This window comes from Sphaeroforma arctica (genome assembly GCF_001186125.1).
Source record: "Sphaeroforma arctica JP610 unplaced genomic scaffold supercont1.421, whole genome shotgun sequence".
NCBI classification, from domain to species: domain Eukaryota; class Ichthyosporea; order Ichthyophonida; genus Sphaeroforma; species Sphaeroforma arctica.
In genome coordinates, this window is record NW_014040137.1 from 8946 (window position 1) to 25896 (window position 16951).

At 41.6% G+C, this 16951-nt stretch overlaps 1 protein-coding gene and 5 non-coding genes across 6 annotated transcripts; 3 read left to right on the top strand and 3 right to left on the bottom strand.

Annotated features, from left to right (window-relative positions):
• Positions 1 to 574: 574 nt before the first annotated feature.
• SARC_30127 lies at positions 575 to 648 on the bottom strand. Its single transcript has one exon. It is a non-coding gene; the product is annotated as a tRNA-Val (tRNA).
• Positions 649 to 893: 245 nt separating this feature from the next.
• Positions 894 to 967, bottom strand: SARC_30128. The gene has a single exon. It is a non-coding gene; the product is annotated as a tRNA-Val (tRNA).
• Positions 968 to 8766: 7799 nt separating this feature from the next.
• SARC_30129 lies at positions 8767 to 8840 on the top strand. The gene has a single exon. It is a non-coding gene; the product is annotated as a tRNA-Val (tRNA).
• A 365-nt stretch (positions 8841 to 9205) lies between these two features.
• SARC_30130 lies at positions 9206 to 9279 on the top strand. Its single transcript has one exon. It is a non-coding gene; the product is annotated as a tRNA-Val (tRNA).
• A 184-nt stretch (positions 9280 to 9463) lies between these two features.
• SARC_30131 lies at positions 9464 to 9537 on the top strand. Its single transcript has one exon. It is a non-coding gene; the product is annotated as a tRNA-Val (tRNA).
• A 403-nt stretch (positions 9538 to 9940) lies between these two features.
• SARC_06088 (D-2-hydroxyglutarate dehydrogenase, mitochondrial) lies at positions 9941 to 15503 on the bottom strand (the record flags this gene model as incomplete). The annotated part of the gene is made up of 8 exons (XM_014300014.1): positions 9941 to 10714; positions 11301 to 11427; positions 11852 to 11992; positions 12354 to 12560; positions 12958 to 13294; positions 14272 to 14371; positions 14564 to 14685; positions 15379 to 15503. 8 exons carry the CDS (start codon positions 15501 to 15503, stop codon positions 10536 to 10538), a joined length of 1338 nt encoding a protein of 445 aa, XP_014155489.1. The 3' UTR covers positions 9941 to 10535.
• Positions 15504 to 16951: the final 1448 nt, after the last annotated feature.

Sequence of the window (16951 nt, forward strand, 5' to 3'; positions counted from 1 at the left end):
TAATATATATATATATAGTATATTATATATATATATNTGTGTGTNTAGTATTATTATTATAGTATATATATATATATATATATATATATATATATATATATAATGTATATAGTGTGTGTGTGTTTGTGTGTCTCTGTGTATGTGCATACTGGCATATATAGAATGAGTATGTGTATTGTACTTGGTACTTCGACGGTCGCATAGGTATTAGCTACAACAAGAATAGATGTCGGTTCTACGTGTGTATATGCAATTGATTCAGTTTCAATTACTTTACAGCGTAGATGCAGCATGTAAATCCGGTGCCAACAACATAGGCAAACTGCACCGGACATTCTGACCGACAATTTAAGTAAAAATTACTCACTTTCCGTACCTATTGGCCTGCTGATGACTGTATCGGCCTGTCACGTATAATAAACAAGAGTCCCACTCAAGATTATCCGGCACGTCACTAATGAATTCAGTATCATCCTATTATTGAGACACGACACTATACTTTCAATATCTTAGAGAGTGCAACCTAGCATTTCAATAAAACCAATAAGCATCTTTTATACATGTAGAAAAAAGGTTTCCAGAGGCGGAGTCGAACCGCCGACCTGTTGCGTGTGAAGCAACCGTCATAACCAGCTAGACCATCCGGAGGATACCTTCAAGTCGTCAGTAATATTATTAATTTAAATATCAAATAAATTTCTTTCTTTCATTTTCATCATGTGCAACTTTGCCGCCAAACTTCTACGACCGAAAACTTAAATTATCTCAAAAACAGTCTTGTCTTTTTAAAACTTATTCTACAGGGCCAGCATTTACTTAGTTCGAAACACTTCTTATGATTGTGCCTCATACCTTGATCGAAACGCAGCGCGTGCCGAAAAATATAGAAAATGTTTCCAGAGGCGGACTTGAACCGCCGACCTGTTGCGTGTTAAGCAACCGTCATAACCAGCTAGACCATCCGGAATATGTTACTTGTGTATATTTTATTATTCTATATGTCATATTTAGTCACAAATTAAGTTTGCGTTGATTAGTTGCTTCAAATCTAGTGGCTTATGGTATATATTTATATTCGAACATGTCGACCTGTTTTCGAGTTTTAATACCTCTATTACATATGTCAGTTGTTCTTACTATGCACTTTCTAACCTCAACTCGACGGTCGTGACTTCTATAAATTACTACATTCGGAATATCGATCAGGCAATATCACCTTTGCAATTAGAAATAGAGAGCTGGAAGTTCCACTACAACTGAAAGAACTAAGTTTCTTTTTGTTCGCGATCGAGAGTGAAAGTCGTTTCTAATTTCAAATATCCAGAAATGTACCTTTTCGGGCGGAAACTTACTCCTCTATATATTAGTATCTCACATACTCTTGTTGTATAGGCAATTCACCTAGCACTACTGACTGCCCCTTGCCAACATCAGTAGTCATCCTAAATAGCATTAGAAGTGTTTATATGTACAGTATATATCAAGAATGTCTGTGGCAAATTGACCCCATACTTTCATTATGATTGCTTCGATGTGATATCGTTCTCATCTGGAAAACTTGTGGGTAGACTGGTATAGTTTTTGGTCACGGAGTATGTTGGGTTTTCACATCATTAAATATATTTCCATGATAGGCATAGGATACATTTCCCTTATTAAAACTATACACCTGAAGAACCACTAACTTGAATTATTTGATCGGTTCTGATAGATTTAAATCCTTAACTTGTAAGAGTTACATAACACAATGAGCTCCGCCGAGTGTGATGGCGCTAAGCTTTTATCTTATGACTTGTATAGTTTATGGTCAATGAGTACGCTGGTGTTTTACAAGCATTATATATATTCCATGGTAGGCACAGGGTACTTTTCCCTTTTAGCAAATATACACACGAAGAACCACGAACTTGAATTATTTAATCGGCTCTAATAGTTTTCAACACTTAACTTCTGAGAGCTACACAATACAATGAGCTTCGCCGAGCGTGTTAGTGCTAAGTTTTTGTCTCAATAATTGTATAGTTTATGGTCACTGAGTATGTTGGCTTTAAGTATTAAATATATACACATAGTAGGCATATGATACTTTTCCTTTTTTTGCAATTCTGCACATGAGGAACCACGAACTTGATATATTTAATTGGTTTTGATAGTTTCCAAATCTACAAATGTGAGAGTTACATAGCACAATGAGCTTCGCCGAGTGTGATAGCGCTAAGCTTTCAAGCCTTGTATGGTTTATGGTCACCGAGTATGCTAGTTTTTCACAAGCAATATATCATGGTAGGTATAGGGTACTTTTCCCTTTTAGTAGGCATATGATACTTTTCCTTTTTTTGCAATTCTGCACATGAGGAACCACGAACTTGAAATATTTAATTGGTTTTGATAGTTTCCAAATCTACAAATGTGAGAGCTACATAGCACAATGAGCTTCGCCGAGTGTGATAGCGCTAAGCTTTCAAGCCTTGTATGGTTTATGGTCACCGAGTATGCTAGTTTTTCACAAGCAATATATCATGGTAGGTATAGGGTACTTTTCCCTTTTAGTAGGTATAGGGTACTTTTCCCTTTTTGCATCTCTACACATGAAGAACTACGAGCTTGAATTATTTGATCGGTAATGGTAGTTTTCAATTCCGAATTTGAGAGCGCTACGTATCACAATGGACCTCGCCGAATGTGATAACGCTAGGCTCTTGTATCAAGTATTGTATAGTTTATGGTCACCCAGTACGCTGTTTTTCTACATGCGTTGAAAATGGTTCCATGGTATGCCAGAATACTTATACCTTTTTGCAACTATACATGAATAGCCACGTACTTGAACTATCTAATCGGTTCTAGTAGTTTTCAAATCTGAACCTGTGATAACTACGTAACACAATGAGCTTTGCCGAGTGCGAATGTTTACTGATACAACGTTTGACAATGACTGAAATCCTTCCCGGATTACAGTGTGCTACTAACTTGCTGTTTAATAGTAGGTACCTTATGATCACTGAGTCATGTTGTATGAAGTTTGTCAAATAATGTAGCTAGAACTGATGCGTGCGTGTGTATTCAATCTAGCACATCACATGAACATCAGACGGCTTGCGAATCCATCCTGCAGTTTGCTTTGAAGAATCGTGGATATAGTACTGTTTCGGTCTGTGCCGACGTTTGTCGAACTTAGTTTTACACGTCACTGATCAAGCGGAGATAAATGGGTCAGAGGGAAAGGAACCCGTTCGTATACACTCAGCTCTGGTCATCGAGTGAAGTACAAACAAGTTGAGAGAAACATAGAAACCTGTTGGTCATACAGAAATAAGAATAAACTACTTCAACAATCTACCAACAAGATCTTGAGCACAACCCCGACGGTACATCGCAACCAGACGACACTCCCGTATCGTGCAGAGAGCAATCCGCGGTTGATCAATTGCAAAAGCCAATGAGAACAGTATGCAAATCAATGGCAGATAACGCCACTTCGACTTCCCGAGTTGACCATTACTTAAATTAAAAACCAATAAAACCTTCGTGGAAATGAACACTATTTAACGTTTCTTACTACCAACCTTCCCAGATACCAACGATGAAAAATTCAAAGAAATTCAAAGGACATTGGTTTGCCAAACTGACGGAAGCAACACTCGGGCCATCTCATGCGTGTGAGAAAAACGCAGAGTTCACCATCGATGCTGGCATTACATACAGATAGCACCAAATGATAGCATGACTTTCTTTGTGTACTCTTCGCGTGGACAACGATCTTCGCCGGTATGATCAATTTTTATGACAGAATCGAAACAGACAATAAGGCATTTTATTTGTTTTGATTAGGCATCAGCTATGGCGCTGCCAAAACCTCAACGACATGACACTGGAGCGAGTTGCTAATCTCGATCGATAATCCGTCAGGATTTGACACTCACACGACCAGCGTCTGTATGTTCGACGTGGATTCCCCCATACGCTCCAACTCCTGCACACTCTACAAACCCGTCTTCAAAATGACATTTTCCGTTGATTTTATGCGACTATCCCATTATGTACCTACTGTTCAAACTGCTATGGAAACAATAAAGGCGAAAGGCAACGACGGCAACGCGTACCCAATTACAATCGCGGGGGATGCATGAGCTTTCCATGAAAATGTGAATATGAGTGTATCCGCGTTGTCTAGGTTCCACCATCCGCTTCAGGTTCCTGCATACTCTATCAAATCCTTTTCGGAATGTCGCTTGCCGTTTGTGTGATGCGAACATATCAATCTGCACCTGCTGTCCCAAATTTTGCTGAGACGATAAGGCCGAATGACGCTATCCCAATCTCAATCACGAAGGACGATTGAACTGTTTACGAAAATAGGTACAAGTGTAACATATGTGTGTCCGCACGAGAAAGGCAAACTATAAGATGGCGCAACACGAATGAAGCACAGGTGAACGTCCAGATAACCAGGCACAACGTCAGACACGTCGTTGGAGTCTATATCTTCTGATTTTGGCGACCGTGCCATATATGATGGACTGCTATCTAATGTAATTAATATTATGTCTCGCCGTGCCTCTGCTCCCGGAATGGACAAGCTCAAACCCGCAAGACGGCACCATATACAGTGATCTAACTGGTGTCGCAAGTATTGACAGAATCACAAGACAGTTATCACGATACTTCTGGACTTCCATACTCGATAATCAAGCCCTGCGCTAAAGACCAGCTCGATACTCCATATTATTACGTCTGCCTTCTCAGCCAAGCCACGAATATTAATGCCTCAACAGGAGCCACAAATGCCGGAGAATAAATGACTTGATATATTAGAGAAAATTGAATAAAAAAAGGCTTGACGCTCAGATAGCTCACGGAAACCATATACATCCGCTCAGGGAATTTCTATATGTTGTATGCGATGCTATATCAGAAACACTTGTGAGTACTATTGAAATTGATACGTTTATTCCTGTCAATAGAGTCGACGTGGTTCCTCGGATTCGAACGGAAAGGCACTTCTTTTATGGTTTCTGCACACCATTCGGTCTGTCCCATTCCCTGGGGATATATGCGCAAATAGCTGCCGTACTCAATTGTGCTCTACGAATGCATGGTCTCACGTTCAGTCGCTGGATTGGTGACTAAATCTTTATCCACTACACCAGTCACAAAAGAATCATCGGAAAACAACATCACCATCATCCGCAAGACATTTGCAATCTTGGTATCGAAATATCGGACCCATAATCTGTAGAGTGCCAACAGGTCACGAGATTGACAAGTTAGATGGCATCGGGGTTCGACGGCTCACAAAACAAATAAAATGGCGTTTATCCACCGGAATCGTGTGACATAGAATAACGAAAGTCGTCTAAAGTATCATTACCGTGTGCTCACTGATACAATGTCATGGTTAACCGCCAGTATACAACAAGTTCACCTTGATGTTCAATAAACATTCTGGATTCTATTAGTAGCCACCCACATATGAAAAAATTGAGAAGCGCATCCCATAGGAAATCCATGACGATATCGCATAATTAATCCGCATCCGCCACCGCTGACCGCTGGAACGGCACACCCCTGCTTATCCATCACCCACTGACAAAAGTATCACGTATCACACTGTCTTCGTATGCTCCAGCTATAGTCAGCGGGTGGGGTTATCTGAGATATGGTGCCTAGGGTTATACATTTTGGCAACCGTGCCATATATGATGGACTGCCAGCTTTACTTGCAACTTAAGTTCATTTTTCTCATCACTTATCATTTTTAAAACGCAAAGGATCTCATACAAGCGATCTTCGTCGTCGCTCTGTACGGTGAACGCTCGAAAGGCCGTATGTTCGCTGTACTCTCTAACAATGCTAGTGCCGTGGCTGACCCGTGGCTGACATTGTGGCTCGCACCTCAATTACGCCTGGTATCCTCGATCTCCTGCGATCTTCACTAGAATCGAAATCAAATTTGACCTTGAGTTTAATTTGAAATATTTATTTTCCCAGCCAGTGTACAGCAAGTTCACCTTGATGTTTAATAAACTTACTGTATTCTACTAATAGCCGCCCACAAATGAAAAAAAAATCATTATGAGAAGCGCATCTCATAGAACCTCTATGACGAGATCGTCTAATTATTCCGTGGCTGACCCGTGGCTGACATTGTGGCTCGCACCTCAATTACGCCTGGTATCCTCGATCTCCTGCGATCTTCACTAGAATCGAAATCAAATTTGACCTTGAGTTTAATTTGAAATATTTATTTTCCCAGCCAGTGTACAGCAAGTTCACTTTGATGTTTAATAAACTTACTGTATTCTACTAATAGCCGCCCACAAATCACTGTCGCCCTAGTAGAGTTCTTTACTTCCTATCGCACAGATAAATTCATTGTTTGTGATAAAAGAATAGAAATATACGCCTTCACATATGCCGCGGCAGAGGCGTCGTGCTTCAGGAACAATATGTTGAGATCGTATTGTATGCTCATACCGAAAACCTCCCAAGACTAAGCAATCATCGCCATAATATAACTACAACTATCGAGATTCATGGCAGTTATTTGTTTTTGTAATGCTTTTGCCCCCTGACTTACCTGCAAACACACCGATTGTTGGACAAGTCATCTCTTTTCACCCCGCGACACTATCTAAACGACATTGTAAAAAGCTATCCAGACGAGCGCTCAAAACATATAAACCTTATGTACGAAAATTTTCGGCCATTCTTTACGCATCTGCGGACTGGCGGACTTCACAAGACTAAGCATCATCGCCATAATCGAACTACAACTATCGAGAGTCGTGGCAGTGATTTGTTCTTATAATGCTTTTGCCCACTGACTTGCCTGCAAACACACCGATTGCTAGACAAGTCATATCTTTTCACCCAACAACAAGGCATTATATAAACGACATTGTAAAAAGCTATTCCGACGAGCGCTCAAAACATGTAAACCTTATGCACGGAAAATTTCGGCCATTCTTTACGTATCTGCGGACTGGCGGCACTTTGAAAAGTTATAATCACAGTAGCGAAGCCTGTATCATAAGTCATTGGGCATCATATAGCTATACTTCTTTGGTAACTCCAAAAAAAGACTATACCTGCTTCGTTACAACACTCACCCAACTCATGTAGTCCGGATCAGATTTCCAGAGTTTGACGATATCATAGATTCAATCGCACTGCGCATTTCCTTTCCACACAATCACCATAAAATGAGTAGTATCGTCATGAGTATCGACATGTACGAGCCAAACAATGCATAGCGGGAAACTACGATTGGCATAATCGCATATAATCAAAAATACCTGTTATTGGTTCATACGGGACGAACTCTGGATCCGATCAGACGGTGTCATGCACCACCAAAAATTGCCGCACAACATCCAATGAGCGTGTATATCAAGCTTACCTCAGACTCGACATTTTTGGCCACTGAGTATGGAGCTGCCATTCAGTACTGCTGTATTGTATATAGCGAAACTTTTGCTTTATTGCAGAGCCATACCAATTGCCCTCGAAAACTGCACAGGCAATAGCACATATTTTAGGTACATGGGTTCGCGAGTCGGTGGCTGGACTCGTGAATATATATCAGGGAGGTAATACAGAACCCCAACGGATAAAGATGTGCACACTATGCTGACACCAACTCTAACTCTGGCGAGAAAGTGTATATAAATCGTATCTATGGCACGATACCATCTGTGCGTGACATGGTGAATTTATAATGTTGAACTCGTTCACGCAAAGCGGTACCAAGTAGCACATCTGCACACTTGGTGTAACTCACTTATTTCGCTCGCAAAAGACGCTGTTCCGAGGCAGAAAACCGGGTTACTTCTCGCGTAGAATAAACGAAGGCGCAGCAAATAACCACAAACAGCGCGTTACATCAACAAATTCAACAGAATGTGACACATATCGTTGTCTGCTGCAAAACTCGCGTGGACAAAAAAAATACTTACAAGCCTCCCGAGAGGCCCCACAAGTCCGTCATATTGGTAGCGCTTTCCGAACTCTGGGATATAATGGTGTCTTAGGGTGGTTATTATTCTTTGGCATTGAACTTTCCTTTGGCGAGGTCCATTCTTTGTTGCCTTGACAAACTTGGAGACAGTGGCAGAGTTTGCTGTAGGTCGGACGGACCTGCTGTTCCACTGAGGCGGCAAATACAGAGCCCTCATCCCCACGTAACTGCTTAAGTTCTACGGTGTGCCTAAGGTCTTGAACCAACTCGCAAATTACTCCCCGATTGGCTTGCTATCGGTCAATGAACCCAATGAAAATCAATTTTGCACCCAACATTGTAATAATATATTCAGTGTATCTTTGATGTGCACATACTTGTGTCCACACAGATGCTCATGCGTACATCTTAGTAGCCGCGCCTAATAGGAGCTTGCAACCAGTCTATACGCATGAGATATTCAGAGGTAGCAACTTGTGCAGTATCCATTCTTTAATTTGCATAAACCACGCTCGGATTCTATCGATTCTCGGTAAGAATGTATGCTTCAACGCAGACAGGACTGTGTTTGCAACTTTCATTTTGCTAGATAAAGTTACGATATTTATTCAAGATACCTCACCACTTAGCTACTCGCACAAGAGAAACATGTACTGCAATATTCTAGTTCATGCAAGTGTGTAAGCAATATCATGTATTAGTCGGAGAGTGCAGTGAGATAAAAAAATAAAGCGAGTAACTGAGTGTTAGCCCAAGCTCCACAAAGATAACTTAAAATATAATAAGTAAAAAACAATATTGACATTGTCCGGATGGTCTAGGTGGTTATGACGGTTGCTTAACACGCAACAGGTCGGCGGTTCAAGTCCGCCTCTGGAAATACTTTTGTTGCTATTTATCAGAGCACAATTGTAAAACAGTTAATACCAGGAGTGGACTTGCTATTATGACATTTTTTTTTAGCAGTCAGTAAGACAGTTACTTTCTAAGTTTCAGGAGTGAACTCAGATTGCCTTGTGTGGATTGATATTTACGTACAAGCGCAGTGATAATACTCACCCTTTGATTTCTGATGTATACCGTCTAAAGCACTAGCTTCAATTTAGAATGACATATTCTCTGGACGCCGTCAGGAAGTCAGCCTTTTTAATAACACAGGTGACAATATTTAGTTCGGCCGACTGAGATTGTTTTGAACTATATATGTGTTGATAATATATAGCGTAATTGGCAACATATTGTATCCTCCGGATGGTCTAGCTGGTTATGACGGTTGCTTCACACGCAACAGGCCGGCGGTTCGACTCCGCCTCTGGAAATTTTGTTTTTGAATTCTCCAGACTCTTATATTTTGTTTTACGAAGGTATTTACTAAAATCACAAGTATATCCAACCGAATCTATGACAGCCCTATGTAGTAGTACATGCACACACTTTCAACGCACGGTCTTTAAAGATCTAATATATCATGTATAATATTTGATATTATTGAAGCATAGCATCTTCCGGATGGTCTAGCTGGTTATGACGGTTGCTTCACACGCAACAGGTCGGCGGTTCGACTCCGCCTCTGGAAATTTATTGTTGATGATTTTCGTATATTTTAACATATCATTATGACCTAACTTGTGATCGGATTCCATGTGGTGGTCTGAAGGAGAATACATACCTTGTTAGCATCTGTATTAGCTTATATTGAAGACTTTAGATGGAAATTTTCTCGGCCTACAAGTGTATTGTCAGTAGCATCCATCTGGGTACCCACTGTGTCAGGTATGAAAAAAAAAGTATACTTCCGTTGTTCGATTATATACTGTCCAATCTCACAGAGATGTATACACCGCAGCCTGAGATTTGACAAGTACATCAGATTATTATATATTTGAAATACATAAATAAATTAGAGAACGGCACGGCAATACCTCAGGGTAGTGCACTAGCTCCTGTTTGTACAGCACAAAGGTCGCAATGTCATAGAAACGCTCATTTAATAATTAATCACGTGGGTACCCACTTCTAATTCATAAGTGGCCAGTTCGTCATACTCGCCCGTGCAACACTCAGCTGCCGTATGTGGTTCAAAGTGGTGAGGCTTTAGCTACTACCGCCGACCGTCTGCACTCTGTCGCGGTGGAGATTCCAGACCTACACAGGGTTTCTATTATCACACACAGCTGTAACAACCACAGAGTGAGACAATTCAGCGAGCAACGCTGATAGTTATCTATTGGGTCCTTGGGACGGAGGGCTGACTGCATTGGAGCCCCATGCGATGAGATGGGTATCAAATTAAGCACACCTTACGCGGACCAGGAGCCACTTCAGCAGGCCACGCCAAATATATCAGGCCTTAATCTATCACCAGACGAGCGAGCTATAGGACACGGGAGCAGGTGGGACAATGATATACACACCCGGCGTACTCACCAGACACCATGTGTCTAGAGACAGAGACACCAGCCCATACGTACTGCACTCGGTTAGGAAAAAAGGACGAATCCGAGGTCCGTGTACTATCCAGCCAGGCCTCAGTAGTAGTAAGGGTCGGGGTTGCTGTATTAAAGTGATTTGGGCCCTATTTGTTCGCTGAATTTGGGGGAAGGAGCTTGTAGGGATTCAGTATACCCTTGGGGTCGAACAGGCTCTTGATTTGGTGCATCAGGGTCACCGCGGCTGGGCTCTTGGAGTAGTGGATACACTTGGACTTCATATAGCCCAGTCCATGTTCCGCACTGACACTGCCGTTTTCACCCGCTGAATGAGACGAAGATCAGAAGATCCATTGGATAAGTTACCATTCGAGAGGCTGACGAAGGCAGATGTAATGTTTGAATACGGTATGTGTGTTTCTGTTGATTTCGGGTCAATAACGAGGCAGGGTGCGCCTAATACGAAGGTACCAAAATAAATAATGCACCGAGTGCATTGAGCAACCCTGACATATAATTGCGAACAATATGAATACATGCAGAGTGTTGCTGTACTAAATAGTAGAGTGTGGCAGTTACCTTTCACGAGATATGTGATGTGATAGACACAACAAGATAGAACATGGGAATATGCAAAAGTGATTGGGGTATATAAATAACGTCGCGGAGACGATTCACAGTGAAGGCTTGAAATTAAATATAAGTACACATTCTAAGCAGATAATTTACTATTCGCTGATTTGAAATAGACTGTACGGATGTACACCGCAGAATATTACGATTTCACAATATAGAAGATATGTTAATCTATCGAAAAACAGTAGTGCACCTGCGCGAAGCCATCCAACTATCGTTTCTCGGGAAGAAAAAGCCTACGTTGGTAGCTGAATCCGGAGACACCCCACACATACCTGTATATTCGTAAACGTATGGCTCGATTTTGGCCAACAGCTCGGGATTGTACTCCTTGGAAGTGATATTAAGATGCAAATTGCCGTCTCCAATATGTCCGTACCCGCACACTCGTACAGTCAATCCCTGTACACAGCAGCAGAAGTGGTTGGGGCGTTTACGATCAGTACCATGCGTACAAGTTTCACAGCAAATGCGTGTGAAATGCGTAAAGACATGGACGTGTGACGAGGTATGAATAGTAAAGTAGAAGGGTTTATTGTCATGATACGGCTACGAACTGATCCATTTTGTATCTACAAAGGCACATATGGTACACAGTATGCAATTGAACGTAAAGCGCCAAACAGCAGCAAAATTCGCATAGAAAATCAATAAGTTAAACGTGTGTTGTATCGTCGGATAACGTCTCAGTGCACACCTCAGTGTACGACAGAAAATTAGTGATTGCTGAACAATTTCAGGGTCGGCTTATGTAGGACGTTGCAACAGTATTCGAGTTTTGGACCAAGCGTGAGAAATGCCACAGATAGCAAGTTAGATCACACACCTCGCATCGTTTCCGCATGTCCTCCACGATATCGTACATCTTGGAAACGGGTAGAGATATATCGTACTTGTAAACGTAACCATCGCCCAACAGCGCGCCAGAAATTTCCTCTCTGATGGCCCACAGAGCCTTTTGCTGAGTCTGTTGGAAATCGAGTTCTCACCATTAAACAGGGCATCTCATAATACGTACCGCCGAGCTTTCGGCATAATAAAAGGCCGGGTGTATTGTCATGTGATTCTGAGGGTTTTAGGGTTTATAGTAAGTTCCTTATAGTAAGATGCAGCGCGTGCGGTACATCGCCAGACGCAATATACATTCTAAGTATGCATGTGCACGCACGGACAAGCCATGCATTCGCTAGTACATATGCAGGGGGAGAAATTGCACTGCATATTCAGAGACAAACATATTACCGTACTTACGATAGTCTCTTCAATAACGCACGCATTCTTCACACACAGAGCTCACAGCTACCACGCACGTCTACATGTACTCATACCGTATCCATGGCAACCGTGCCGTCGACGCACACACCACTCTCTATAACGCTCTCGAGATACTTATTGAGCTTCTCCGTGTCGTGATCGTTGTTTGACCCAGAGGTCTCGACCAGGAAATAGAAGGGGTAGTTGGCAGACAGGGGATTGGTGCCCCCAGGCAGGTTGGTCTGGATTACATCCATGCAAGAGTCATCCAGGAACTCAACCTACAATAAGACATGTAGGGATAGGTGTGAGTACTCTGCCATGCTATAATGAACACCAGCTATGAGAAGACATTAGGGATAGATTTTCATGAACGCCTCCGGCCTTGAAGAGCAGTGTAGCAGTCCCCTCAGAAGGCCCCACATCCAAGCCCAGCCATAGGACCGGCACCTAATACTACGCTCTAAAGTATATACACGGATACATCTGTACTATTCGACACAAACACGACGAGGTGATACACCCACAACGTTTGTTATGTTACCCCTTGCCAGCGGGTAAGCAGCATATCAACATAGGCGTTACATGAGGACCTATGTAGATCTGAGGCCTATATGGGGGGTATCCATCCCCAGATATCCGACAATCCCTAGCTCTAAGACACGCACAGCAACATACCGCGCTCACCACCTCACCCAGCATGCCCCTGGCCTGGGCAAGCAGCTCAACGACACTCTCGTACGACTCGCATCCCAGCAGCGCAACGTTCACCGCACTGGCTCGACTGGACGTCAACAGAGACGCACGTGTCACCACACCCAACGTCCCCTCGGAGCCTATGAACAGCTGCTTGATATCGTACCCGGTGTTGTCCTTGCGGCAGGGGGAGATGGTGTCTACTACCGTACCGTCGGGGAGTACTACTTCCAGGCCCAGCACTGTGCCATGCAGAGACCCATAGCGCACGAAACGGATGCCGCCGGCGTTTGTGGCGATATTTCCGCCAATTTGACAGCTGGTTCGGTAGGGGTGCAGTGAAAATACAGCTTGGGTGAGCGTCACTTATGGATTGAATATGATGGGAGTGGGTGCAAAACGGGTGATCGCTGGAAGTCTTGCAATATAACAGCAACGAGTAAAACGACAACCGTACGGGTATGTATACGTGAGAATATAGGAGGCCCAACAATTCAACAGCAACAAATATAAAGACAACTGTACAAGTATATATGTGACAATATAGGACGCCTATATATATAAGAATATATGTGATGGGAAGTTCCTATACATATGTGTGAGAACATAGAAATTGCTACTATCGAACAGCAAACGATTACAAAACAACTATATATATATATATATACATACATAAACAACACACATATATATATATATATATATATATATATACATACACATAACACACACACATATATATATATATATATATATATATATATGTGAGAATGTAAGATCAGTGAGACATAACTACTTTGACATGTTGTCCCATTGTACAAATATATATGTTTGAGAGAATATTGAAACAGCAGCGAAAATTGCCTGCGATTATCAAGGCTGATTGTGATACACATAAGGCAACACCTTGGGTATGAATTTGAATGGGACTGTGCGCTTGTATTAATTTATTGACAAGTGACTATAGACATATACGTAGGTGTCCATGAGAAGTGAGAGAGATACGCGCCTTTGTAAAAACCCACGCACGCATACTTGGCTAAATCTATGCACATGTAACGTAACATGTTAGCGTACGGGTGTAGATATGCACATACACGCATATATGAACACACATATTCGCGTACTTGTAAACACAGACGCAGGCGCTAATCTAAATATCGATGTCGCGTACCGATACCTTAACGCGTTCAAACATAGACACACCAACACAGGCGTATACAGAAGCCCAAGTAATCACGCTGTACTCACAAAGAAGTCAGCGAATGCGTTCAAACAAAAAAAACAATACAATACCTCCCCTTAGCACCCAGATCGAGCGGCATACAGAATCCACGGTCAGCCAGATAGCCGTCCAGTGATTCGAGGATACAGCCGGCCTGGCATGTGAGGATACCTACCGGGTGGGTGTGGGATTGGTGGGTCAGTGACCGTGGGGGTGAGAGCGTCCAGATGAGGTTGTGACAGCTTTTTAAACCCTATAAACCATGCACCATAGCGGGTATTGCACCATGCGAAGTACATATTGCTATCGTCGATCAAGCGATTGACAAACAAGCAAACAGATTGCACAGAAAGCCAAACCTACCCGAGACTGGGTCGAAGCTCTCGATGGTTTGCATCAGGGAAGTGGACAGAACAATCTCGTCACGTACAGGTACACCGCCACCCACAAGTCCCGTATTACCCCCTTGTGGCACCACTGCTATGCTGCAGAAGTAACGTATGACGGAATAACGCTTGACAATACGATACATGAGAAATGAGAAAGTGAAGTGGGGTGGATGTCGGCGTATGGGAGAGTAACGGGACCAGAACAGAGTGGTTCAAAGCACACCGCCAAATACAAGCCCTGTACTACCCCCTTGTGGCACCACTGCTATGCTGCAGACGTAACGAATGTCGGAATAACGTATGAGGGAATACGACAGATGAGGAGATAGATTCTGACGGCTGACTAGGGTAGTCACTACAGGCGGAGAGGGTGGATTGTATAGTACAATTCGACATACCCCTACAAAAAACTACAAAAAACTATAGATTTTCATATCATTTTTGAACTCCTTAGAAACAAATGTTGTGGACATTTCAAAGGGTTTAGAATAAACAATAACTAGCAAGTACGAACCCTATCCCTTGGGTTGTAAGATGATAGCTACGAGGATCATGGTGCCGTCAGTACGATCCACCTGTATGTTCACACGCGCAAGAAATTTTTACAGCAAACAGAACAAAAACAAGCGAATTTTCTGTATCTACTTCGCACAACACTACTCGTCAGAGTCGTCGGCATTATCATATCGCAGACATGCTCGAGATTGCCACGCGACGCATGCGAACACAAAACATTTAACGATACTCAGTAGATCGATAAGTAAACACAGCAAGCCCAAACACACCCACCTGTTGTCGTTGCAGTATTTTAGTATAGACGACACTTCTTGGGTGGTCTTTGGCTTGAGTACAACGGGACCAGACCCTCGATACTTCCCAAGCCAGTCAGTGTTGTGTGTTAGCAGTACCTGCATAAGCCATACATGAAGGCGACACATGAATGAGTGGAGTGCTCTATATACTATGTATACGTATGGGAGCACGAGATATCTTGCACATGTTATTAGAACACTCGTCTTATAATATACATGAGAAACAAAGAGTACACACCTGTGCCCAGGCACTCTATGTGCGCGAGTGATCTATGCATATACACAGATTTGTGTTGACATTTCGATGTTAAATCGAGCATAGTGTGCACATGTAGGAACTTACAGTCTGTGCTATTGCAATTCAACTAGGCACATAGACTCAAGTCGTATACGGATTACCGCAGACGTATCACTGCAGACGTATCACTCAGACTACTCATCGACATACACAATGCCGAGGAGTCATATGATAAAGAAGGCACATACATCGTCGTCGGTTGAAGCCCGGTTTCCAAGTAGATCTTTAAAAAAAGCCACATCGCGATCATCCACCTATACAGCGGGATGGAATTATATCAATAAGTTTCGGACATACATAAATCAGCCGTACCCGCCTCGCTTGCAATATGGCATGATTCTATACAGTACATGCACGAAAAAAAGTACCCAGAGAGAGAGACAGACATAGACACAGATACATATTAACACACACCCACACACACATACACCCACACACACACACACATATATATATATCGAATTCATATATATATACATATATACATATATATCGAATTCATATATATATATATATATATATAGAGGTAGATGTGAATATGCCGAGGAACTTTGACACTGCTGTATCACAAGAGTTTGGGCAAAGTAGCAAGATGTCTCTATATATATATATCCATATCTATATCTATATCTATAACTAGAACTGTAACTTATACATATACACACACATATATATATATACATATAAATTATGCACATCCATACAAGATTGCCATATATTAATAGTGCAATACATACACACACACGCACACACACACACACACACATATATATATGTATAAAACTGTATGCATACATACATACATACATACTTACATATATATATATATATACATATATATATATATATACATACATATATATATATACATATATATGTGTATATATACATACATACATACATACATACATACATACATACATACATATATATATATATATATATATATATAGTGACATATATATACATATGAATATACATATATACAGACACAAACTACACACACACACATATATATATATATACATATACATATACATATACATATTTATATACATGTACATACACACACAGACACAGACACAGACACAGACACAGACACAGACACAGACATATATATATATATATATATTATATATATATATATATATATATAAATATATATACAACACTCCACCCAAAAACATGCATACATGAGTATACATAGATCACAGACTCGCCCTTTTTGAAGGTACTTTCAGGCACATTTTTC